We start from the raw sequence: 27,184 nt of genomic DNA, 5'->3' as shown, positions 1-27,184 counted from the left end.
CAAAGGATATTGCTTGCCCATTTGTGAGACTTTATCATCCTAATTTTTTAATTTTTTATTTCTATCTTATAAATCAATGAAATAGCCCCAAATGTATTATCTTTAAATTATTTATTTTACAAATAACTCATCTCCTCAAAATAAAATTTCCTAATAATCCAATAGGCAGCTTTGGGGTCATCGATCAGAGACCAGGAAAACACATAATGTGGGACAGGTTTCCCCTAAAATATTCTCTTTCTGTAAAAGAGAATCCATAGTAATGCACATCTTTACTGATAACTATAAAAGTTAATTCACAAACCAATTTTATATCAAGTTTACCCTTTTTTAATATTTAAGGATCTTCTCTAGTTATATCCTTGAAACTCTAAATTATAAAACATCTCATCTAGTGTTCAAAAAGCCCTCAGGAGAAAAAAAAAGGTTCAATCATTTTTGTTTCAATTCAGTTCTACATGAAAGGATCTAATCTTAGTCAAATTAAGGCCATTCATGTAGTTCCCTCATAATTACTCTGTCATCTACCTCACTTTCAAAATGAGAATTCCTTTGTCTTCCACAGCTTAGAAGATAAGTCTCTAAAAATTAACGGTAATTTTCTTATCAAAAAATTCTAAAATGGAATCTAAGTGAGATATCTAACATAGCCATCAGCCAGACCATGCATAGGCAGCCCCGCAGTAGTTCCCAACACATTCTAAAATACTGTCTATAAATTTCTTATTTGCCTCCACCCCCATATGATAGTGGAGAATGTTATTGAAACTTTAGCAACACTTTTAAATGAATATGTATCTTTTTAATTACAACAGTATCTATGTATATTATTTATGCTATATACTGTCTTCTGTTGAAGCTAAAGATCAACTAGCAATGTTTATTGTGTTCATGGATTTCCAGAGCCTGCAGGCGAGGAACCTCAGGCCTGAAGTATGCATATCATTTCTGGGTATATACAGTGCTCTGGGCAAATGGTATGGGGAAATAAAAGAGGTTGAGTTGAATGGGAAGAGTAAGCATCAGAGACCTCGATATTTTCTAACAAGGAACTGAGGCTTTTGGAAAATGCCAGTTAAGTGCCCTGACCTTCTTTTAAGAAAATGCTTGAGAGATAAGGCCCAGGCAATATTGTTAAAGTGAATGGTATGTGCCTTACTGCCCAACTTGGGCATAAGAAGATCGAGAGCTGGAGACATTTGAGGGCACGAAGCACAGAACTGATTCCTCCCAGCTCTCCAGTGATAAGATAGAGATCTCAAGCAGATTCTGGCCTCATCACTGGTACAAGTATAACCTTGAGCAAGTTAATTCATATACCTCAACCTCAGATCTTTTTAAATTCCTAACATTGAGATAATAATAGCATCCACATACTGTTGTGAAGGCTGAATGAGATGATCTATGCAAAGAATTCAGTAAAGTACCTGACCCAGAAAAACTGCTCAGTGAAAGTCAGCCATCATCGCTATTATTCTTCGCTCTCCCTAAAGGTTAGACAGAACTAAGGTGCCTGCAAGTTGTCTACTGTCTAATTCCTTGGGAGAAGCCAGAGCTATTCAGATGGAAGACAAGAGGCTAATGGGGAGACAGACATATGGATATCTAGGCTAGCCTGAGGGGCAGAGGCTACCCACTGGGTAGAAAGAAGAGCCCAGCCCGGCTCGGTGGCTCACACCTGTAATCCCAGCACTTTGGGAGGCTGAGAGGCAGATCACGAGGTCAGGAGATAGAGACCATCCTGGGAAACGTGGTGAAACCCCGTCTCTACTAAAAATACAAAAATTAGCTAGGCGTGGTGATGTGCACCTATAGTCCCAGCTACTGGGGAGGCTGAGGCAGGAGAATGCCTAGAACCCAGAAGGCAGAGGTTGCAGGGAACCGAGATCGTGCCACTGCACTCCAGCCTGGGCGACAGAGCGAGACTCTGAAATCGAAAGGAAGAGCTCAAGAGCTGGGCACCTGGGACTTGCAGTTTTCACTCTGGGCACAGCAGTGGGTGCCAAGGTCTTTTGCCTGAGGAGTTTCTGAAGAGGATGTGACGGGCCAGTCCCATTCCTTCCCAAGTGGCCCCTTAAAATGGGGTAGTTTGAAAAAAACAGATATTCAGAGGTGAGGTTTCAGATTGCTTAGGAAGATCGACATTGAACAGGCAGAGACATCCAAGGTCTGGCCCAGCTTATTCTACCCTCCACGATGATGGTAAAATCAATGGGTCTTGAAATCAGTTTAGTGGGTTATGACTAGCATTTTTTTAAGAACGAATAAAATAGAACTGACAATATCGCAGTAAAATGCAAGTTTAAATAAGAGTATTTTTCATGGAAGTTTTGTTTCAGTTAAATATACCAGTACGTTTGTGTGTATAAAATGTAAAATCCATTTTTTTTACTTTCTGTCAGAGTCAGAATTTTGAGAAGCACTGCCCTGGAGAAATGTAGCTTATCACCAGCCTTAACTCTCCCTCCAGGGAGAATACAATTTCCCTAAGGCAAGTGATGGCCTGATAGTACAATGATACTCTTGGCCCAGAACCTTTAAGCAAGGACTCCCTAAGGCTGTTGCTGTTCATTGCTTAGGATTCAAGAAAACTTGGTTGGGAGACTCGGGGTGTGTAACTGAATGGTCAAGAGTTAAGGACTGCGTAATGTTGTTCCCCAAATAGAGACTTCACACATAAACTATTGACATTAACATGCACCACTTAGTATTCAGAACAGACATGTACTCTCAGTCGTTTGATTTTTCTTGGTTGACTATTTGGTGAATAAGGAGATGACAGATCTGAATATTAGACACCTCAGAACTTCAGCCATAACATTATCCCTCATGGGAAAGCAAAGTATTCACACAACCTGGAGGTTTATGTCCCATGTTCTCACCTGACGAGCAGCATAGCTTCCAGGGGATCCTGGGTATCGCTCTATCAGCAACGGCTGTAAGTCATTTCGCCACATTCCAGAGATACTGGTGCCTTCTGCAATTTGCCGAAGAGCCGATGAATTCAAAATGGCTGGTTGGTGATAATTCTGAGGATTTAACGAAATCATTTAACTGGCTATCATTTCATAATATGTTTAAGACTCTGATATGTTTGCAATTAATTGCTTAAAACTTCAAAATAAGGGAGAACTTTATGTCAAATTAGGTAATTAAACTACTCAACTTTAAAATTGGGCTGTTAGGGCCAGGCACGGTGGCTCAAACCTGTAATGTTAGCACTTTGGGAAGCTGAGGCAAGAGGACTGCTTGAGCCCAGGAGTTTGAGACCAGCTCTAGCAACATAATGAGACCTTGTCTCTACAAAAAATGAAAAAATTAGCTGGGTGTGGTGACCCATGGTGTGTGCCCGTTGTTCCAGCTACTCAGGAGGCTGAGGTGGGAGGATTGCTTGAGCCCAGGAGGTCGAGGTTGCAGTGAGCTGTGTTACTGAGCCCTCCAGCTGAGCAACAGAAGACCCTGTCTCAATAAAAAATTTAAAAATAGGCCGGGCGCGGTGGCTCAAGCCTGTAATCCCAGCACTTTGGGAGGCCGAGACGGGCGGATCACGAGGTCAGGAGCTCGAGACCAGCCTGGCTAACACGGTGAAACCCCGTCTCTACTAAAAAATACAAAAAAAAAAAAACTAGCCTGGCGTGGTGGCGGGCGCCTGTAGTCCCAGCTACTCGGGAGGCTGAGGCAGGAGAATGATGTGAACCCGGGAGGCAGAGCTTGCAGTGAGCTGAGATCCGGCCACTGAACTCCAACCTGGGTGACAGCGAGACTCCGTCTCAAAAAATAATAATAATAATAATAATAATTTAAAAATAATTTAAAAACCCAACTGTTAGCCTAAGTAAATCTTACACAGTTTAGAGTAAGAGTAGCCAGGGAAGACTTTATAGATGAGCCACAAATTAAGGGGTCCTCGAATTTTAATAGGATTTTAACAGCAAGCCTAATTCAAAATTTTATAATGATTACATGTTGAAATGGTAAATTTTTGATATATTAGGTTAAATGAAGTATATTATTAAAATTAATTTTACCCTTTTTCCACTTTTTTAATGTGACTACTAGAAAAATTAAAATTACATATGTTTCTTTCATAATCTTTTTTTTTTTTTTTTTTTTTTAAGCTGGGGTTTCTCTCTGTCACCCAGGCTGGAGTGCAGTGGTGCAATCTGGCTCACTGCAACCTCCACCTCCCAGGTTCAATCAATCCTCCCACCTCAGTCTCCTGAGTAGCTGAGTCATTATTTCTTTTTATTATTTTATTTTAGATGGATTTCATTCTTGTTGCCCAGGCTGGAGTACAATGGTATGATCTTGGCTCACTGCAACCTCCGCCTCCTGGGTTCAATCAATTCTCCTGTCTCAGCCTCCTGAGTAGCTGGGATTACAGGCGTATGCCACCACACCCAGCTAATGTTTGTATTTTTAGTAGAGCGGGGTTTCATCATATTGGTCAGGCTGGTCTCGAACTCCTGACCTCAGGTGATCCACCTGCCTCGGCCTCCCAAAGTGCTAGAATTACAGGCGTGAGCCACCACACCTGGCCCTGAATCATTATTTCTATTAGACAGTGCCAATTCAGATGATTGTTGCAATTCCTTTCAGCCTGAGATTGGTGAGTCTATAGCCAACTAAATAGTAAACTTTTTAACTTCAATTAAAATTATTTTAAAATTCCATTAAAGTTCACATAACATTCATATTTGTATTTTGATGACTTTACACATACTGTATATTCTTATGATACTGGTAATGATGAACCATTCATTCATTACATGTTTATCAGGCACCTAATAATGGAATGTGTTACTCCTCCTCAACAGGAAGAGAATAATTGATCAGATGACTCCTTCCCTAAGGGGAAGGATAAGGATGACATAAGAATATTGAATTATTTGGAGGACAAAACAGAAGTTAGGAGAGGCCTATTTTATAGTTCCTTTCAGGACCAGCGTTAGTTGAATGCGTTTAAGTAGTCAGGCAAGTATTTTCATTCCATGTGATCCAGTCCATGTGACTGGTGTGAAACTGGACTTCAGATAATGCTTATTGCCTAATTACTTATACTCATCTACACTCTGAGATGGCTGTTTACTCTCCAGTACTTACCATGCAAAGAGCATGGGCTATAGGATCAGACAGACCCTCTCAACTCAGCACCCCACCACCTACTAGCTGTAACTCTTTCCAGGTTACCAAACCTCAGTAAGGCTCAATTTCCTCATCTGTAAAACAGAGATAATAACACCTGAATCCTAGGGTAACTAGAATTAAGTGAACTAACATATGTAAACTGCCATAGTAAATATTCAATGTGTTAGTTATTATTTCCTTCTATCAAACACTAAAGAGCCATAGAATGAATGAATTTTAAAGTTGGAAAAGCCACTTAGAGATGCTCTAGTCTCCAACCTCCTTCATTTATATTTGTGGAAACTGAGATTCGTAGAAACCAGTTGACTTCCTGAGGTTGAAGGAGAGTTATAGGTAAATCCACAAAAAGATCCTGTCTGTGGATTTCCAATCCCACGCTAGTTTTACTCTGCCTCACTGTATCATTTATGCACTTCCAGTTTATTCCCAAATATTGATGGTGTGCCTGAACATCAGAAGATTTGTGTTTGTTTATTGGTAGGACATTTTAAAATATTTTCCTTGATAAACTTGTCAGTGCAGGCTTTAAATCCCTTGGTACCTCCAGAATCTAAGTCCTCATGCCAGTTCCCAAACAGCAGTTGGAAAAAGAAAGCTGAAGCTGAAGCTGAAAGACAAAGCAATAGAAATGTGCCAAGGGATAAGAAGAATACGGAGGCAAGAGGTCAGAAGATTTCCATGGTTAATTATTACTCAACCTGGCCAACAGAAGCCTGTCTGGTCTCCCCACTCACCCTTGCTCACCATGCTTCGGTCACCCTGGCATTTGGCCAGGCCTCAAATGCTCTGAGGTTATGCCCTCATGAGGCTTTGGCATCTGCGGTGCCTTCTGCCTTACAAGTTGTTTCCCTTCCTCTTCACCTGGCTAACTCCTGCTCACTTCAGCTTGCAGCTTGGAGGCCACTTCTTTGTGTGTTTACTTGTTCAGTGTCTGTCTTTCGTGCAAGACATCAGCTCCATAAGGGCTGGAACTCCCTCTCTCTCTGTTGCTTACCTCTCTCTCCCACACAGGCCACACAGGGCCTGGTTCATCTTGAGCATTTGATAAATATTGGGCAAATTAATCAAAAAAGCAATCAACAGATGAACTATCTTTCTAAAATTATCTTTGCTAAGACTGTATTTATATAATAATAAAGTAACGTGGGCATTTTTCTGCATTGTAAATACCAAATCAGTTGAATGCACAAGCAAGCATAAAGACAGAAGAGACAGGTGGCTACCTGGTGCAATGGCCAGGAAGTGCTGTGGTTCAAAGTTATTGGGCTGGCCAGGCGCGGTGGCTCAAGCCTGTAATCCCAGCACTTTGGGAGGCCGAGACGGGCAGATCACAAGGTCAGGAGATCGAGACCATCCTGGCTAACACGGTGAAACCCCGTCTCTACTAAAGAATACAAAAAACTAGCCGGGCGACGAGGCGGGCGCCTGTAGTCCCAGCTACTTGGGAGGCGGAGGCAGGAGAATGGCGTGAACCTGGGAGGCAGAGCTTGCAGTGAGCTGAGATCCGGCCACCGCACTCCAGCCTGGGCGGCAGAGCCAGACTCCGTCTCAAAAAAAAAAAAAAAAAAAAAAAAAAAAAAAAAAAGTTATTGGGCTTTGCTCTTTTTGAATTTCTGACATTCGATGCTTCTGATGATGAAGAGCTGGGGTGACCCAAGCAGTCACTATGACAACCAAAACTGTTGTGTAAAAAGCTGCTTGACGAGTAGCTCCTTGTCTATTTACTGTCCAATACTCTATCCCAAAGCCCATCTGGTCACTGTGGACAGAAGCTTTCACTCCACGTCCAGAGTGAAACGAAATCACTTGTGTTTAAATAGCTGGTTTCTAGAGGCTTGAAAGAGCTCTTAAGATATTTAAGAAAAACCAGGAACAAAATAAATGTCCCCTCCCTCAAGCATCTCTAACTATAAGAGACACTGTGGATGAAACCTAGTCGGCAAATAGCACCAAAAAATGCTTAATGGATAACTAAAGGGTAAATTCAGCAGACAGGCCAGGCCTACTGATGCTCATGAATCTAAAGACTTACATGTGTTTGCTCCTCAACCTCCTGGGCTCAACCATTTAATTACCATACTTCGGTAAAGAGCCCTGACTCTCCTTGCCCCTCTGGGAGCAAAGATGCCCCTGTAAAATTGCAGAGTTAAAAGCTTCCCAGTAACTGAAGGACAGAGAAGAGGAAACAATCAACTACACTCAGGCAATTACTTAAGCCTTCTATTCATTAAAGCCCTGTGTGGAAAAGCATTTGACTTTCCCAACCTAAATAGCATGCATTCAATGTTTAAGGGGTCTTATTCTCAGAACTCAATAAATATACAAATTTAAGTGGAGATGAGATGAATGAGTAAGAGGAAAAAGCTGGAAAGAAAGAGTGAGCTCAGCAGGGGGAAAGTAACTCAGGCAAAAACAAAGTTGAGCCCAGTGGTAAATGCAAACCCCAATTTACTGTAGGGTTATCTCAGTTAAAAGATACTTAGACAATTTTCTATCAGCGTAGGTGTTCTCAGAGGAATGAGGCTCTGTTACAGCCCCTGCCTTGTCTTTTCATCCAGACAGAAAGGACACTTAAGTCTGCTCTGAGTGACAAGAATCTTTCAGCCAAAAGTGTGAAGCAGATATCCTGAAGCATCTCCTCTAGGCTAATCATGTGGTGCCAGGCCAAAGAGGGTTTTAATTACATAATTGATAGAGTTGGCCCAGCTTGCAAAGGGTTTTGAGGTTCCAAAACATTGAATTAAAGGGAGGTCATTACAGAAGTGCGGCCAATGCAAGTCCAGTTTCTATTCTATATGAGTGTCTCCCAGGCAATTCTCAGATTAACACCTCTGTCTGCAAAGTCAGCTCAGTCAGCAGTTATTGAACTCATTCTGTGTGTCAGAAGCCACTGATACTAAAAATTCACTGGGGGAATGGTTGGGAACTGAATAAGACAACATTCATCTTTTTTTAAATGTAAGCAGCTCTCTACTTAAAAGCAGAGCAGTGCAGGCTTTAACCACAACAACTTAGGGTGAAATCTCAGCTCCCTCACTTACTAGCTGTGACTAGGAAAGAGTCCATATCTGTAAAATGGATCTCATAGTACTTACCAACCAGATGGTAAGGCTCCAAAATGACATTTGGTCTTTCTCTCCCTACCAACACCCAGTCCGCCACTGACTTCCACGCCCCTGCCTTAGAGTCTCCATCGTTGCTTCCATTAGAATGCAAAAACAACAATCACACACACACGCACACACACACACACACGCAGAGAGAGAGAGAGAGAGAGAGAGAGAGAGAAATAGAAATAAAAACACCAAAATGGTTAATAGCAATTATCTCTGAAAAGTAGGATTATGGGTGACATTAGTTTTCTTTTTAATGTATTTTTCTGTATTTTCCAAGTTTTCTAAAATGAGCACATGTCGACTTTATAATTAGAAGACTTCAATAGAAGCCAGACTTTTTAGTTTATTGGAGCTAATATTTTTTAAAGAACATATAAAGCCCTCAAAAGCCATCAGTCATTTGCATCTAAGGAGGAATAATTTAATGAGATTCTGTTTAACAGCTGGTTGACAATGTTGTACTAAAGGAATGGGCCTGTATTAAAGGAATAGGACTGGTGACCAAAAGGCCTTGGGAAGGTTCAGAAAAAGTAACTCTGGAATATGGATCAACACCCAGAATAATGATGGCCTTTAAGCTGCATGAAGGACATCAAGGAAAGGAGAAAATAGGGGATGTCAGAAGAGAAAGTATCAAAAACAAACTACCTGTTTTGGAATGCCATTTAGGGTCCACCCCGGCCCAGAAAGAGAGAGTAAGCTCTTCATCTGGCCCTCCAACTTTCCTACTAGCACCACACTTTTGCACTACCTGGGCACTGTTCTGGGTACATCAGCCAGGACTCATCTACCATTAGAAAAGCATAGAAGAAGAAAGGAGAGATCAGGGCTTAAGCCAAACCCTAGCTCTTCAATTCACTGGTGTAATAGTTGTCAAGTTTCCTCATCCACAAATTGAGGATGAATTCACTCATGGAGGGTGCTGTGAAGTTCAAGTGACGTAGTAGATGCCAATGCCTCTAAATACACACATGTGTGCCCACCTGGGAGTTTAACAATTTATAATATTGTTATTATGGAACAATTGTTTCCAGGTTTCAAATATTTAATCAAATCATGGTCTCTGAATGCCACCATAAACTAGAGTTAATCTGCTTTTACATATTCAAAGCCACTGAAAGAGACACACCTTTATTTCAAAAAGAAGGAAATAGATTTCAAAATTGATGCTTTCTTTACCACACCTCACCTGTTGGCAGATCAGTGTACCAAGGACATACATCATATGATTAAAATAGTCAAACACCGTAAAAAATAGGAAAGCACACATATTTTAGTGTGGACCGATTCATCACCCAGGCTGCAAGACTTTATGAAGGTCTACAGAATAAGGGGAGGAAGCTAGAAATTGGGAAATGTGATGGCTGATTGTCATTCGCTTTTAACAATTTGAAAACATTCAGTTTCTCAATGGAACAGTGATCAGAAGCTTCTTAAAATAAATATAAAAGGGATTCGATTCATGCTTTAAAAAATGTTTCTCAAAAGTTAAATTTTCATTGGTTTAAAATATTTTAAGAATCACAGCACCTTTTCCCACCCATAAATACCCCCGCCTACACACACCTACAAATGATCTTTTCAAATTGTTTTTTTCAGTTTCCATCTCATTTATTCCCTTCCATTTAGATGTATCACAAAGATACTTTTGGTTTGGCTCCATATTCTAGTTTGTAATGTAATGTTCTCTTCCCAATTTCTCAGTGAAAAGGTATTCTCAGTGAAGTGAAGGAGGAGAGGATTTTTTTGTGTCGTTCCACGTTCTTCTTCATGGGCCCCCACGGGAAGTTGCTTTTCTTAGAGTAAAGTTATTCTTATGTTACAGACTTCCCTCACTCCCACCAGGTTCCCTGTGGCCTGTGGTCTCCATGTGTAAGTGGGGCCTGCTGTGACCCCTGAGTGGTGATTACATTAGATCCAAAGAATTGAAATGGGCTGTTCACATACATATGCATGTAGCTGGGCGGGAGTGGGCATTCACCAGTGTGCCCTGTATTTCAAACACTTAAGTAGATACAGGCATACTCTAAGTGTGTAAAAGGTCTGCTCAATAACACTGCCAAAGTTTATATCGCTTTACTTTGCTGCTTTTCTTAATATCTCCATAACATACTATTTTACGCTAACATCATTAACATTTGCACAATCCCTTAGCAATTTCATGATTTCAAAACTGTTACACAAGAAAAGGAAGTAATTGTGAACCCATATACTTCTTGCAGAGGGAACTTGCAAATCACTTTTATCCTAAGTTCCTTATATGCGATTTCTACCTACAACTAGATCCATTTTCTCTGAAAATAGCAGGTACCCTCTTTTAAGGGGGAAAGAAAAAAAAGGCTTTTAAAGTAAGCAGGTCTCCAGTGAAGGTCCTTCCTTCCGAGTTGCTCCTTTTAAAAATCTAAAACAAACAACACACATCCGTCCTGAGACTGTAGGGACACTTCAGCGCCCCAGCAGCATCCTTGGATGAAGCAGCGGGGGAGCTGCGGGCACACCCCCAGGCGCGCCCCGCACCCTGGCGGCCCCGGAGCGCGGGCTCCGCTGGCCTCGTGGGTCCCGAGTGGGCGGTGGCGCCGCGATGCGCCCTCACCTCCCGGCTCAGCCGCCGCTGGCGAGACACACTTCCTGTGCCTATCAGCACCCCCATCAGACCGCAGCCCAGGGGAGACCAGTGACATCATCCAGCCCCCCTGGCGTCTCCAGAGCAGCCCCGGACCGGCCGAGGCACCCCGGCGAGTACGCAGAGCCCTGACTCCTCCGGGCGCCGGTGCCTGGGCTGGGGACCGCGGCCCTGCCCCGCCTCCCGCTCTGCCTAGGTAGGGCTGGCCGGGCCGGGGGTCCCCGCACCGGACCAGAGCCGCTCAAGTACAACTACGCAGAAACAGCCCCTCACCTTCTCCTCTGGCCAGGCTGCGGCACTCGAACTGAGCCCCCGGGATGCCCAGGGCAGGGCGGCCACCAGCAGCAGCAGGTGGAGGGTGCCCACGACTGGCCGGTCCCCTCCGCCTGCCATCTCTCCAAGGCTGTCTGGGAGCGAGTTCCCCTGGCCGCTGGCGGTCACGAGCCCGGGAACGCGCGTCCTTCGCCTTTCCTCTTCTCCACCCTTGGGTCGACTGTGCCCGCCTTCCCATCGCCTTCGGGTCGCCTCCCGCCGTGTCGCGCAGGCTGCAGCCCTCCTACCCCGGACCTTCGCAAACCCCGGGGCTGGGCAGCCCTGGGTGACAGACACAAGCTTCCGAATCCAAGGGAACAAAGGCGGCCACTTCCTTCTCTGGGAGAGGATGAAAGGAAGGAAGGAAGGAAGAGACATGGAAGAGGCTTTTTATGATCTCCAATGCCAAAACAGGGAATAGAAAAGGGAGGAAGGGGTCACCAGACCCTAGGGAGTTATGAAATGTTTCCCACAGCTCCTAAAGAAGGGGTGCACAGGGAATCGACGTCTGCTGAACACTGCACCATGCACCGTCCTAGGTGCTTGTCCAGGCTTCCCGGATTTAATCCACTAATCCCCATTTTACAGACTGGGAAACTGAGACCCCCCCCCCATAGAAAGCCTGTACTGGAACCTGCAAGGAAAAGTATGACAGTGTATCTTTGCCTTAGTTGCCTTGCCTCACAGGAGACAGACCATCATACTCTCAAATTGAAAAGGATGGTCAAAGTAATTGTCTGAAATAATGAGATCTAAAATATTCACAGCGGCTCTGAAGGCAGTCATCTTCGCCAAGGCATGGCCACAAAAGGAAAAGCCAAACACGATTTTATTTACTTTGTAACATCAAAGGTCATTGTTATCCAGATAATCCTAGTGCGGGAAAACATTTTAGTTTTGTCGGTAGGTTTCTGGTCCAAGTTGTCAGGACAGCGACTTTCACCAGCCTCTTTTGCTTCCACAGTGAGGATCAGGGCTTGGCCTGCTCTGAGTCATCTCCCAGTAACATCTAGTTCCCAGAAAAATCGGAACAAGGACACTGAAGCAGAACCACTTCCCAGAGAGCAAAGATTTGAAGGTAAGGAAGCTGCCAGAAGGCCCACCCACTCACTCTGTCTTCCCAGTCTTGGCTATGAGTTTTTAAAGCGAGGGCTTGCCTGGAAATACACTGTTCTGCCCTCCTCTGGAGCTGTAGGAGAAGACAGGATGTAAATAACTCCTTTCCTGATGTTCAAATTTGCTAACCCTGTTCATGTCTGAGAGTTTTGAGTGACAATTTAAATCTCTAGGCTTAAATAAAATTAAATACACCTTTATTACACCCACAGACAGTTCTGATCATCGGACCCCTTCAGAACTTTCTATTGGCTCCAGTTTCAGAACTAAACCACTGTCACATTCCCTAATATATTTCCTCTCTTGCTGTCTGAGTCAACCTTGAAGTAGTGCATCTCCTGAGTGGCTGGGTAATAAAGAGCCTTTTTTTTTTTTTTTTTACCCTATTACCTTTACATCTTTTCACAATATGGTTCCTATAAGAAAGAGGATGTGGAAATAGCAAACCTAAATGAAACGAAGTGTGAGAGGTACTATCATGCTAAGTATAAGCAATTCCAAACAAGAAATATAGAAATAAGCTAAAATGTTAGTACATAACGTAATGATGATTTTCTGTTTCCTAAGGTTCTCCAATTTTGGTTATATTTAAGTCAATAAGATGTTCTTACAGTTTGGTATCTACAGGAAGCAGACTCTGAGACAAGAGTTTAACATGCAGGATGTGTATTAGGGAGTGCCCTTGGGACAAACCCCTGTGGGAGGAAGAAGGGGGAACAGGAGAGAACAGAGGGAGAAGTTAGCAGCAAAGCAGGCCCAACAACCTCACCCAACTCCATGGGAGTCCTGAAGCTGAAAAAGACTGTCAAAGTTGTTCCATACTGGGCCAAAATGACTGGGGCCTTATCTTTGCACCTCCATGGAGTGATTTCCTGCAAGCGGCTTTCCAGCCAAAAGAGCTTGACTGCTAGAGGCTGTCAGCCAGCCAGTCTCCAACAGCTGGAGCAGGGTCCTTCCCTGGGGGCAGATCTGGGCAGTGCATCTCCTGTATCCACCACAAATGCATCCATGTATTGTATCTGGTACAAATCTACAACATCCCACATAGCTAGTGAGACTGATTTCAATACATTGGTTTTTTTTAATATGTCAGCTTTTCTGACAACTTTCCACGAATCTACAAATCCAACACCACTATGTATGTATCCCTTCTTTCCTTATGCATACCTTTTCTAGTGTCTTACACACTAAATATCCTTCTCCTATCCTTCACTCATTCTTTTCTCTCCTCCTTCATTTGGGAAACTTTTAGAAATCCCTTATATCTGCTATTTTTGCCCTACTTCAACTTTTCCTTTCTTCAAACTCTTCCTATGGAAGATAACTAATGACTTTTCCATTTTAAGTTTCAGACCCTGTTTTTCATCATGGAAAAATGTGCTGTATATACAGTGAAAACACTATTCTCAAGTGGAGAAATTTTTACTTCCATTACAGTATAGATTCTACACTGTGACATGAGGGAAATGAAGGACCCAATTACCAAAACATCTTCTCCATGAAGCTGCCATAGCAGGATGTTCCTACACCCAGTCCCACCTTTAAAGTGACGCCATTAGACCAAAAGTAGTAATGACCAGAAGGGTCTATAAAACAATAGTTTTCAAAAGTGTGGTCCATGGATACTGGGGATTCTCCAAGACGCTCTGGGGATTCCCCAAGATGCTCTTGGCTGTCTCCCAAGTCAAATCAACGTTTATAATAATACCAAAACCAGATTTACCTTTTCTACTGTATTGACTTTTCACTGATATTGCAAAAGCAATGACGGGTAAAAATGCTGGCACCTTAGCCACTATCAAGACGGGACACAAAACTGTACTATTGAGGATGAAAATCTATACTTGTAGTCATTGTCCCTTCCCTTCCCTTCCCTCTCTTCCCTTCTCTTTTTTCTTCTTCCTTCCTTCCTTCCTTCCTTCCTTCCTTCCTTCCTTTTCTTTCTGTCTGTCTTTGAAGGAGTTTCACTCTTGTTTTCCAGGCTGGAGTGCCCTGGCGCAATCTCGGCTCACTACAACCTCCACCTGCCAGGTTCAAGCGATTCTCCTGTCTCAGCCTCCTGAGTAGATGGGATTACAGGCATGCACCAACATACCCGGCTAATTTTTGTATTTTTAGTAGAGACAGGGTTTCACCACATTGGTCAGGCTGGTCTTGAACTCCTGACCTCAGGTGATCCACCTGCCTCGGCCTCCCACAGTGCTGGGATTATAGATGTAAGCCACTGTGCCCAGCCATCATTGTATTTTTCACTGCCATGCATAAAGAAAAAAAAAGAGAGAGAAAGATAAAAGAAAAGAAAAAGAGTCAGTCTCACTTAAGAATGTCATTGATAAAGTAATAAAATTGTTGTTTTACTGCCTTCTGAAGATCCCTCTCCATGAAGATAGATTTTAAATCTAGCAGGACAGAGTACAGGAGGACAGAGAGTTCCTCAAGTCTGCTTTTTCATCTCATGGAGACCACTAGCTCTATGTAGATTCCTCCTACCTGCACTGCATCCTGGAAACTCTCAAAGCAGTAAGCTAGAGAAAACATCAGGCTCATCTCATTTCTTTTCCCTTTTCTCACCACTTTCCTGTGATACCTCTTTTCCAATATATGAACATCATTTTAAAAATTTTTATACACTTAAGAGAATACAGGGGTAGTTTTGGTACATGGATATACTGCATAGTGGGGAAGTCTGGGCTTTTAGTGTGAGCATCACCTGAAAACATAGTATACATTTACTCATCAGGTAATTTCTCATCCCTCCTACCCTCCCACCCTTCCAAGTCTCCAATGTCTATTACTCTACTCTTCATGTCATTGTGTATACATTATTTAGCTTCCACTTATAAGAAAGAACATGTGCTATTTGAGCTATTTCACTAAAGATAATGGCCTCCAGTTCCATCCATGTTGCTACAAAAGACAAAATTTTATTATGTTTAATTGCTGGGTAGTATTCCAGGGCGTGTGTGTGTGTGTGTGTGTGTGTGTGTGTGTGTCACATTTTCTTTATCCAATCCACTGTGAATATCATTTTTAATATATTTCAGGTGGGATGACAAATCCAGTTCCATCTTAACTAGAAGCACAAATTGAGAGTATGCAGCTTTTTATACTCACATGGGAAAAACAGGAGGTAGAAATAAAGCACTTCTGCTGCACACCAAAGGGCAATTGTCTCACAGAAAAGCATTTGTACTGTTGTTTGAGAAGTATAGTGGGCCCCAGTGGCTCACACCTGTAATCCCAACACTTTGGGAGGACAAAGCAGGTGGATCACTTGAGGTCAGGAGTTCGAGACCAGCCTGGCCAATAGGGTGAAACCCCCATCTCTACTAAAAATACAAAAATTGGCTGGGTGTGGTGGCGGGCACCTGTAGTCCCAGCTACTCCAGAGACTGAGGCAGGAGAATCGCTTGAACCCGGGAGGCAAAGTTTGCAGTGAGCAGAGATCGCACTATTGCACTCCAGCCTGGGTGACAGAGAGACTGTCTCAAAAAAAGAAAAAGAGAGAGAAGAAGCATAGTGAACTGGCTACTTTTTTCATGAAATTCCGAAAGAACAATGACTAATAAATTATGATTATTCAGACTTGGATATTTGGCAGACATTTGAAAATAAATAAAGTGCGCCTATGCCTTAAAGGGAAGTAACCGACACTGTTTGTTGCCAGTGATAAAACTGGATCTTTCAAGCAAAAATTGGAGTTTTGGATAACTTGTATCTGCTACCATAAGCTTGACAGTTTCCTGATATGTAACAACTTTTATGACAAAATTGGTGATTTTAACAAATGTGATTATATATTATATGTAATGAAATGCTCAACATTTGGAATATCTGCATAACTCAGTGAAGCAATATTTTCCAAATGCTCAATTCACCATGTTACACAATCACAAAGAAAAGTTCCCTTCAAAGTATAAGAGACACCCAGTGGATTTTAATGTAATGGGATAAAAACATGTATTTAGATGCAGATTTTAAGTTGCACCTTTTATGACACTATCATTTGTTATGTTTTGATTTAATAAAGAAGAAGATTATCCACAATTAACCTGAAGAGGCTATTAGAATACTCTTCCTTTTTCCTACTACATGTCTGTGTGGGGTCAAATTTTCTTCATGTACTTAACAAAAATAATATATCACAACAGATGGAATGCATAAGCAAATATGGAAATCCAGTTGTCATCTAAAAAGTCAGAAATTGAAGAGATTTTTTAAATGCCAATCTTCTCACTAAACTCTTTTTATTTTAGAAAATGTATTTTTTTGGCCAGGCGCGGTGGCTCAAGCTTGTAATCCCAGCACTTTGGGAGGCCGAGACGGGCGGATCACGAGGTCAGGAGATCGAGACCATCCTGGCTAACATGGTGAAACCCCGTCTCTACTAAAAAATACAAAAAACTAGCCAGGTGAGGTGGCGGGCGCCTATAGTCCCAGCTACTCAGGAGGCTGAGGCAGGAGAATGGTGTAAACCCGGGAGGCGGAGCTTGCAGTGAGCCGAGATCCGACCACTGCACTCCAGCTTGGGTGACAGAGCGAGACTCCGTCTCAAAAAAAAAAAAAAAAAAAAGAAAATGTATTTTTTTCATAAAACGTCTTCCTTTACATGCAATTACTTTATTCTTTTAAAATAAATCCATAATTTAATATTTGTAAAATGCCTGTTCTAATTTTCAGTGCAATAAATATTGATAGACATGTTCCACATAAATGAAAGCTATTTATGGTCCTCAATTACTGTTACTAACGCAAGGAGTCCTGAGATCAAAACATTTGAGAATCACTACGTTAAAACCATTCTACTTGAGAGAGACAGATGATAACACATTAAACCAATGCTTACAACTGTAGCTACACATGGAAATTATCTAGAAAGCCTTTTTTTAAAAAATGGTGATGTCTGGCTTCCACCCCCAGAGATTCTGATATGATTAGCCTGGTGTGTGGTCTGGGCATCAGCTTGCTTAAAAGCTCCCCAGGTGATTCTAATGTGCAGCCAGGGCTGAGAATCATTGCATTAAGTCACACACTTTGAGAAATACATCAGCAAAAATCATACAATCAGATTAAAGATAACATTAATAGTCATGGTGCATTGTAGTTATTTCATAAGGCCCTGAGGATAACAGCCAAAAAGATTGGGAAAGTGGCCCAGCCTTAGACAAATTATGAAGTAGGCCACTTAAATTCAACCCCCCCCCAATTTTCCCACCACTTTTTGGCCCCTATGCAAGTCTAGTACTGAAGGCACCCTGCCTTTGTTCCTTTAATAGTCAGAGAATGTAAAGAGTCCTACATTATATCCTTGTTTGAATCTGTCCACCACCTCTTTCAATAGCAGAGTGAAAAATTAAAATATTTGCATCTGCAGTCCAGAGTCAGATTTTTAGTGTTTCTTAGAAATCTCAGGAATCCAGATTTCCTGTAAATATTCCCAACTTCTTTCACCAGATCAGAGGTCAGGTTAAGGTGGCAATAAAAGCTAGGGAAAAAAATGTTCGCCTCCTCTGGTTTTCTGGCCCTCTCACTTCCCAGTCCTATTAAATAACATGCACTGTCCTCTCAAAGAAGGAAAGAGAAACAGTCCCCATAAACCCTGATTCCTTTCACCAACACTAATTATGCTCCTCAAACAAAATTCCTTTTGTCCCTTTACTAATTTATCATGCTTTTGATCAGTATTTCTCTGAGAGCTCTGAAAACCAAAAGTGTTCAAGATCCAAAGAAATGAATCTCTAGCAAGAAATTTCAGTGCACTCAAGGAGATGAGAAGTAGAATCAAAGATGAGGAGAGTAAAGGTCACCTGGTGACCATCAAGCCTGCCATCCAGAGGAAAAAACTTGTCTGAGGAATTTAGAAGTAATTAGACTTCCTGTTATCTAAACCAGGCATCTGGTTCCAGGCTTCTTTCTCAAAAATTTATAATTAACTAGAATTTCCATACATGTCCAGAATGTATGCATGTTGAAACTCATTATGCAACCCTCACTGACATCAAGGCACCAAAATGCCTACAAATTTAATCATTTATCATTACCTGCGTGGCTAATAGGGTCCAAATTACCATTAAACTCCCGCTTTAAGGTTCATAAACACGCCTAAGGGGAAATCCACCACAATTCCTCCCTTGCTGAGGTGCCCTCCTGCGTTCTTCTGCAGCGTTCTTTCTATCTAGTAAAACTTACCTTTTCAAATCTATACTGTTGTCAGTAACTTCTTCTTACCAATCCGCAAGTCAACCACCTTCCAATGCCAGGGCTCTAACACCTAGCTCAGCAAAAGATAAAGACTCACACACAAAATTCATTCTTTACAGCTCACAGAATGGACAGCACTGATCTACACAGTACCTAAACTATGATGTGAAGTTACAAACAACTGATTATTACAGGAAGTATCTATGCATATAGTGTTTAAGTCTCTATAGAAGCATACATGTTGACATTTTATTCAAAAAATTTCATCTATGTTTAATTTTTTGCATCTTGTGGGATCAAATAAGATAAAGCACCAATTTCAAATATACAAATATACATATATATATATATATATATTTTTTTTTTTTTTTTTTTTTTTTTTGAGACAGTTTCTTGCTCTGTCACCCAGGCTGGAGCATAGTGGCACGATCTTGGCTCAGTGCAACCTCCGCCTCCAGGGTTCAAGTGATTCTCACACTTTAGCCTCTTGAGCAGCTGGGACTACAGGTGTGCATGCAACACCACACCGAGCTAATTTTTGTATTTTTAGTAGAGACAGGGTTTCACCATGTTAACTAGGCTGATCTCCATCTCCTGACCTCAAGCAATCCACCCACCTTGGCCTCCCAAAGTGCTGAGCTTACAGGTATGAGCCACCGCATCCGGCCTTCTGCAACATATTAATGATAGAACATGAAAGATAAAAAGCTGTTAGTTCAAGAATTTTTCCTTCAGAGTTACTAAATGTTTATGGTGTAAGTTAAAAATATGATCCGAGATGTTAAGTGTGTCAATAATGTGTTTTTAAGACCTAATTCTATAAATAAGTATGATTAGAGATATTATTATTATTATTATCCTCATTGTTAATGATAAAAAAGTTAAGGTACAAGGTTAAGTCATCTGTTCAAAGCCATGCAAAGCTGATTCAGTTGCAGGCAGTGTACTTTTACTCTACAGGCTTTTACAGTTTCAGGGGAGAAAATTTAAGTAGCTATTAAAATCTAACTTTCAATAAGTTGAGGAAAGCTTTTACTGAAGTTAAAATCAGATACCATTGAAAGTATTTTATCTGTAGATTTTAAGCACAATATTCATTTTTGTATTTTTGTCTCCTTTAATCATATATCTAATATCATATCCATTACTAGAAGAGGGAAAGGGAAATTTTTTTCAAAAAAATTAAAAGCCAAAATGTAAATTAATATAATCTAAAGTCAAGACAAAGGCACTCAGTTGTCTTCTGCTTTGGGGTATTTGTGGATTTTCTACGGTGTTATATTCTACTTACCGATGTTTTAAAGATACGAAGTTGTGATATCTTCCTACTATCAGGCTACACAGACTGTTATCAGACAACTGAAAAAGCATCCTTTCTGTCAATCTTATAATGTTAATTGTGCTTGTTAATTAGTCTCTTTCTGACTTTTCATGAAAGAACAATCATTCTAAGAGTAATTTTCAAGTCATACCAAACAAACAAACAAAAAGTTTGCTTTTAAGACTCAGGTTAGGCCCATCAGTGTCAAGTAAGGGGAAGAAAGCTTCTAAAACCTCTTTCCACAGGGTCCAAAATAGAACATTAATAAAGCAAATAAAAATGACACAGATTCACAGAAAATAGCAACAGTTATTTTAAAAACAGGTTGGCTATGACACACATAGCTATTAACCATAACAATACTTAGAAAGTTGCAACATAACACCATAACTCAAATTCGGCCCTAAAACCACATATGCTCCTATAAATATCTAATTTTTGCTTAAATTTAGAATGAATTTATGTTTTGTTTTTATATGTGAAAACATTCACAAAGTATTTTGAACGTTTTAGTAATACTTAGTACAGATTGTAGTCATAAAAAATCCTTTTGACACTACGTTTCATATATACGCTAATGTTCAGATTATAATAAATTAGATGAACTAATCCATCTTCAGTTTTAATGTTTGGGAAAGCATTTCAGCAGAGCTCATGATTAGCAGCACCTAATCAAATTGAGGAGTATACCTAAATTTCCCTTAAAAAGAAGCTTAAATTACTCAGCATAGAATGTCAGTAAGACCATTCTGTTAACTGCCCAAACCTTGATCGTTCATGGTTCTCACTCAGTAAATCACATACCTATTATGCAGAACACTAACGGTTTGAATTTAGAGATCTGTGAGAAAGGAAAATAAATTAATTGCCTTTTATAATATCTTTGTTTAGTCCTCCAAAAAATTTCCTTCTAACAGTGTTAGATCTGTATTACAATCAGAAAGAAGCACAGTAGTAATTTTAGAAAGGGGGCCAAGAGGAAATTTCATAAGCAAAAAGGAGGGGCCATAAGAGAACTGTACATCTTCATTCCACTCTAAGGCAAAAACGGTCTTTTTTTAATTCTATTCTTCAATTGGAGAAAATCACCATCAATCAGGGATACAAATTAAATAAATGACATTCAAGACTACGCCATAGGCTGGGCATGGTGGCTCATGCCTGCAATCCCAGAACTTTGGGAGGCTGAGGCAGGCGGATCATTTGAGGTCAGGAGTTCAAGACGAGCGTGGCTAAAATGGTGAGACCCCCATCTCTACCAAAAATACAAAAATTAGCTGGGTGTAATGGCACATGCCTGTAATCCCAGCTACTCGGGAGCCTGAGGCAGGAGAATCGTTTGAACCTGGGAGACAGAGGCTGTAGTGAGCCAAGATAGTGCCACTGCATTCTAGCCTGGGCTACAGACTAAGACACCGTCTCAAAAAGAAAAAAAAATAAGCCATAGATAAAGGAAAATAACAATTATTATTCAGCATTTTTTTTTTTTTTTTTGAGACGGAGTTTCACTCTTGTTGCCCAGGCTGGAGTGCAATGGCACGATCTCAGCTCACCACAACCTCTGCCTCCCGGGTTCAAGCGATTCTCCTGCCTCAGCCTCCTGAGTAGCTAGGATTACAGGCATGCGCCACCATGCCCAGCTAATTTTGTATTTTTAGTAGAGATGGGGTTTCTCCATGTTGGTCAGGCTGGTCTCAAACTCCTGACCTCAGATGATTCGTTGTCTCGGCCTCCCAAAGTGCTGGGATTGTAGGCATCAGCCACTGTGCCCGGCCTATTTGGGATTTTGAGAGACTGAAAATATGAGGGAAACCTGGTAAAGTGGATAGACCATAGCCTAATTATAAAACATCTCTGTGTGCTACAATTACATATTAATCTTCATTCAATTATGCAGACAGCTACAGAATATTATTATTTTATAGTACACACATGCATACATCCTTAGCATATCCTTTGCAGGTATAAAAAAATTATGATAATATAATCCTTAAAGGGCAAGCACCTGGTAGTATAATAAGTTCTTGAAAAATACTGTGTCTAAAAACACATACCTTATGATTATTCAACCTAGTGCCTGCCACAAATATGGAGAAATATTTGATTCATCACAGTATATAGTGTACAGCCTAAGCAGTAGGCTAACGACAAGCAGACAATGATCTTCCCTTGACCTGATACCTCCTTTAATTACTACTGTCTTTCCCTTCACTTCCATTTTTTAATGTAATCTACACCATTAGTTCCCAAATGCTAGTTCCATATTAATGCCTGTCCATGATTATGCTTGGTCAGTTTGTTGCAAAAGGAGAACATTTTAAAAAATGTTGTCAATAAGGCAATTATATTTAATCAAAGTCAGATCTTTAATCTTACATTCTTCCTCCATATTTGGGAATAATCACTTGTAGGTTCTTGGGTTTGTCTTTTATTGACTTGCTCTCTTGTTGTTTCATTGTGGTAAAATACAACATAAAATTTGCCATCTTAACATTAAATACATTCAGTTCATTAAACACATTTACATTTTTGTGCAACCATCACTACTATCCATCTCTAGAATTATTTTCATCTTGCAAAACTGAAACTGCACCCATTAAACAATAACTCTACATTCCCTCTTCCCCCCAGCCTCTAGCAACCACCATTCTACTTTCTGTCTCTGTGAATTTGACTATTCTAAGTACATACCTCACATAAGTGAGGTAATAATAATGCTGCTATGGAGATTTATGTATAAATATCTCTTCAAGATCCTGCTTTCAATTCTTTACGATATATACCCAGAAGCAGAATTGCTGAATCATATGGTAACCCTACTTTGAATTTTTTGAGGAATCGCCATAGCAGCTGCACCATTTCACATTCCCACCAACAGTGCCCAAGAGTTTCAATCTCTCTACATCTTTGCTAACACCTGTTGTTTTCTGTCTTTTTTTCACAATAGCTATCCTTATGAATGCGAGGAGATACCTCACTATGGTTTTGATTTGCATTTCCTTAATGTTTAGTGATGTTGAAGTGTTGCTTTAAATTTAACAAATTTATTGGTTATTGATATCTGAAAATCTGAAAATCACCAGTGTACTCTCTATGTCCTCTTCTCATCTAAAAATTACCCCATCAATTCACTGCAGTCTGGCTTTGGCCGTCAATCTTCTCCTGACTATTCTCACCAGAATTAACAAATTAACTTGTAATTGCCAAATAGAATGGACCTTCTTCAGTCCTTATATAATTAGTGAAAAGTGCAGAGTCTCTGGGGCCAAACCTAAAGTCCTGCTTCCTTCAGCAGAGTAGGACCTCAATAAATGTAATTCCTGCTCCTGGACTTCCCTAAGGGAAATCTCATCCTTTCCCATCGTTTCATTCTCTACCCTATGCAATGATTCCCAAACCTCTAGTACTCAAACATGTCAGTAGAGCATTAATACTGTGCAAGGCACTCTGCAATGGATATATGGATAAATTAACTATGGTTTCGGCTCTCTAGGAGCATGTCGTTTAGTAAGATAAATAGTTGTACAATACAGTGTCACAGGTGCTATGAAGGATCATGCCGGGAGCACAAAGAAAGGAATAATGATTCCCATATGACCTGGAGTGGACAGGAAACATCTTATAGAGGAGAAACTTGAAGTGAATGAATATTGGTCTTACCAGGTAGCAGAGGGGAGACAGTTATCACCATATGTATCAATTCTTAAAATTAACAGAAGAGAATATTTGAGGTAGGAAACCTTAGAGCATCCTTTTAGTGGACCAGGTGAGGGCTGGTTAAGGCCTGAACTAAGACAGTAGCAGTGGAAAAGAAGAAAAGGGATACCACACAAGAAACATGATGGTATGAAACTGATGGGACTTCATCACCAATTAGATCTGGAGAACAAGGGAAAAGAGTTTAGGCTGACTTAGTAGGTTCTGTCTTGGATAAATAGACGGTGGTACCATGCACTAAGATTGGAAATATAGGAAGAGGAACAGGTTACAAGGAAAAGATGAGTTCAATTAGGGACACTCTGAATTTGTGGTCTTCCTGTGGGACATTCAGGTGCTTATAGAAAGAGATCAAAGATAGAGATGCAGATCTGTAAGACAGACATCCAAGCCCTATGTAGCAGATGCATTAGGTGCCCTGCCAGTATCCCTCTATACTCACCATTCCCATGCATGCCCTTTCAGGGGCTTCCAACAGCAAGCATATGGGAGTCTTTGCCTGAGGGCTCCTGCCAGAACCCACGGGGTGGGCCTGCCAACTCTGAGACTAATAGCAATAATAGGGAGTGTCTGCTAATAGATTTCTTTTTGGAGGTGATGAAGATGTTCTGAAATTAGATAGTGGAGATGTGACATAACTTTGTGAATATACTAAAAACCCAGTCAATTCTACACTTTTAAAAGCTGCATTTTAGTGCTTACTTCCACAGCCCATATATTAAAATTGGAATGATATAGAGAAGACTAGCCTGGCCCCTGTGCAAGGATGACATGCAAATTCGTGAAGTGTTCCATATTAAAATTATAAAAAATAATAAATAATAAAATAAAAAGTGAATTTTACAGTTTATTTATATCTCCCTTTGTAACAATTGTGTGAGAAAAAATACATACACTATGGCTCAGCCCAAGTGAACTATTTTGTCCACAAATATGCCCAATGTCTTCACATCTGTGTGCCTTTGCTTGCTCTATTGCTTCCACCTAGAATTTCCAATTTATTTTTTCTCTCACTCCTCTCCCCTATGTTTCCTAATCTTATTCTTTCTTCCAGGCCCAGCAAAAATCCTCCTTTTCCATGCATTCAGTCTTCTCCAGGTCAGGGATATGTCTTGTACTTCCCTAACATCTTCTAACCCTTTATTTTGTTTCTTGCTTTTTTTTTTTTAACTCTCTTATCCGTATTATAGATTTTCAAATAGCTTAGCTAATAAATTTCAGATTCCTGAGAACAGGAGATGTTTTACCTATAGATCCTATCAAATGTCTTGTACATGGTAGCCTCTCAAAAATGTTTAGTGAATCAATACATCAAGAACTATAGAAGATGGCCAAATAGGAACAGCTCCAGTCTCCAACTCCCAGCGCGAGCGACACAGAAGACCGGTGATTTCTGCATTTTCAACTGAGGTACTGGGGTCATCTCACTAGGGAGTGCCGGAAAATCGGTGCTGGTCAGCTGCTGCAGCTGACCAGCGAGAGCTGAAGCAGGGCGAGGCATCGCCTCACTTGGAAGCGCAAGGGGGAAGGGAATCCGTTTTCCTAGCCAGGGGAACTGAGACACACAACACCTGGAAAATCAGGTAACTCCCACCCCAATACTGCACTTTAAGCAAACAGGCACACCAGGAGAATATATCCCACACCTGGCCGGGAGGGTCCCACGCCCACGGAGCCTCCCTCACTGCTAACACAGCAGTCTGCGGCGATCTAACCGCAAGGCAGCAGCGAGGCTGGGGGAGGGGCGCCCGCCATTGCTGAGGCTTAAGTAGGTAAACAAAGCCGCTGGGAAGCTCGAACTGGGTGGAGCTCACAGCAGCTCAAGGAAGCCTGCCTGTCTCTGTAGACTCCACCTCTGGGGACAGCGCACAGCTGAAGACCAACAGGGGAAGCAGCGGGGGCCGGTGCAGACGCGAACGACTCTGTCTGACAGCTTTGGGGAGAGCCGTGGATCTCCCAACGCGGAGATTGAGATCTGAGAACGGACAGACTGCCTGCTCAGGTGGGTCCCTGACCCCTGAGTAGCCTAGCTGGGAGACATCCCCCACTAGGGGCAGTCTGACACCCCACACCTCACAGGGTGGAGTACACCCCCGAGACGAAACTTCCAAAGGAAGAATCAGACAGGTACACTCGCTGTTCAGCAATATTCTATCTTCGGCAACCTCTGCTGCTGATACCCAGGCAAACAGGGTCTGGAGTGGACCTCAAGCAATCTCCAACAGACCAACAGACAGTCCTTCTGACTGTCAGAAGGAAAACTATCAAACAGGAAGGACACCTATACCAAAACCCCATCAGTACGTCACCATCATCAAAGACCAGAGACAGATAAAACCACAAAGATGGGGAAGAAGCAGGGCAGAAAAGCTGGAAATTCAAAAAATAAGAGCGCATCTCCCCCTGCAAAGGAGCGCAGCCCATCGCCAGCAATGGATCAAAGCTGGTCAGAGAATGACTTTGACGAGATGAGAGAAGAAGTCTTCAGTCCATCAAACTTCTCAGAGCTAAAGGAGGAATTACGTACCCAGCGCAAAGAAACTAAAAATCTTGAAAAAAGAGTGGAAGAATTGACAGCTAGACTAATTAATGCAGAGAAGATCATCAACGAAATGACAGAGACGAAAACCATGACACGAGAAATACGTGACAAATGCACAAGCTTCAGTAACCGACTCGATCAACTGGAAGAAAGAGTATCAGCGATTGAGGATCAAATGAATGAAATGAAGCGAGAAGAGAAACCAAAAGAAAAAAGAAGAAAAATAAATGAACAAAGCCTGCAAGAAGTATGGGATTACGTAAAAAGACCAAATCTACGTCTGATTGGGGTGCCTGAAAGTGAGGGGGAAAATGGAACCAAGTTGGAAAACACTCTTCAGGATATCATCCAGGAGAACTTCCCCAACCTAGTAGGGCAGGCCAACATTCAAATTCAGGAAATACAGAGAACGCCACAAAGATACTCCTCCAGAAGAGCAACTCCAAGACACATAATTGCCAGATTCACCAAAGTTGAAATGAAGGAAAAAATGTTAAGGGCAGCCAGAGAGAAAGGTCGGGTTACCCACAAAGGGAAGCCCATCAGACTAACAGCAGATCTCTCGGCAGAAACTCTACAAGCCAGAATAGCGTGGGGGCCAATATTCAACATTCTTAAAGAAAAGAATTTGAAACCCAGAATTTCATATCCAGCCAAACTAAGTTTCATAAGTGAAGGAGAAATAAAATCCTTTACAGATAAGCAAATGCTCAGAGATTTTGTCACCACCAGGCCTGCCTTACAAGAGACCCTGAAGTAAGCCCTAAACATGGAAAGGAACAACCGGTACCAGCCATTGCAAAAACATGCCAAAATGTAAAGACCATCGAGGCTAGGAAGAAACTGCATCAACTAACGAGCAAAATAACCAGTTAATATCATAATGGCAGGATCAAGTTCACACATAACAATATTAACCTTAAATGTAAATGGACTAAATGCTCCAATTAAAAGACACAGACTGGCAAACTGGATAAAGAGTCAAGACCCATCAGTCTGCTGTATTCAGGAGACCCATCTCACATGCAGAGACATACATAGGCTCAAAATAAAGGGATGGAGGAAGATCTACCAAGCAAATGGAGAAC

At 41.4% G+C, this 27,184-nt stretch overlaps 1 protein-coding gene, 1 long non-coding RNA gene and 1 other non-coding gene across 3 annotated transcripts in view; 2 read left to right on the top strand and 1 right to left on the bottom strand.

Moving 5' to 3' along the window:
• QPCT (glutaminyl-peptide cyclotransferase) overlaps positions 1-11,460 on the bottom strand; it is a 29,631-nt gene extending 18,171 nt beyond the window's left edge. Inside the window, exons 1-2 of the mRNA XM_010373042.2 lie at positions 11,161-11,460; positions 2,883-3,029 (exon numbers count right to left, since the gene is read on the bottom strand). Coding sequence (XP_010371344.1) covers positions 2,883-3,029; positions 11,161-11,280 — 267 coding nt within the window. The 5' untranslated portion in view covers positions 11,281-11,460. The remainder of the gene's footprint in view (positions 1-2,882; positions 3,030-11,160) is intronic.
• A 169-nt stretch (positions 11,461-11,629) lies between these two features.
• LOC115894317 lies at positions 11,630-15,613 on the top strand. Its single transcript, XR_004054421.1, has 3 exons — positions 11,630-11,738; positions 12,164-12,277; positions 15,360-15,613. It is a non-coding gene; the product is annotated as an uncharacterized LOC115894317 (long non-coding RNA).
• An 8,635-nt stretch (positions 15,614-24,248) lies between these two features.
• On the top strand, positions 24,249-24,355 carry LOC115894512. Its single transcript, XR_004054616.1, has one exon. It is a non-coding gene; the product is annotated as a U6 spliceosomal RNA (small nuclear RNA).
• The last annotated feature ends 2,829 nt before the right edge of the window (positions 24,356-27,184 follow it).

This window comes from Rhinopithecus roxellana, chromosome 17 (assembly GCF_007565055.1).
Source record: "Rhinopithecus roxellana isolate Shanxi Qingling chromosome 17, ASM756505v1, whole genome shotgun sequence".
NCBI classification, from domain to species: Eukaryota; Metazoa; Chordata; class Mammalia; order Primates; family Cercopithecidae; genus Rhinopithecus; species Rhinopithecus roxellana.
The sequence above is the reverse complement of the archived record's forward strand: the minus strand, read 5'-3'. Positions and strand labels throughout refer to the sequence as shown.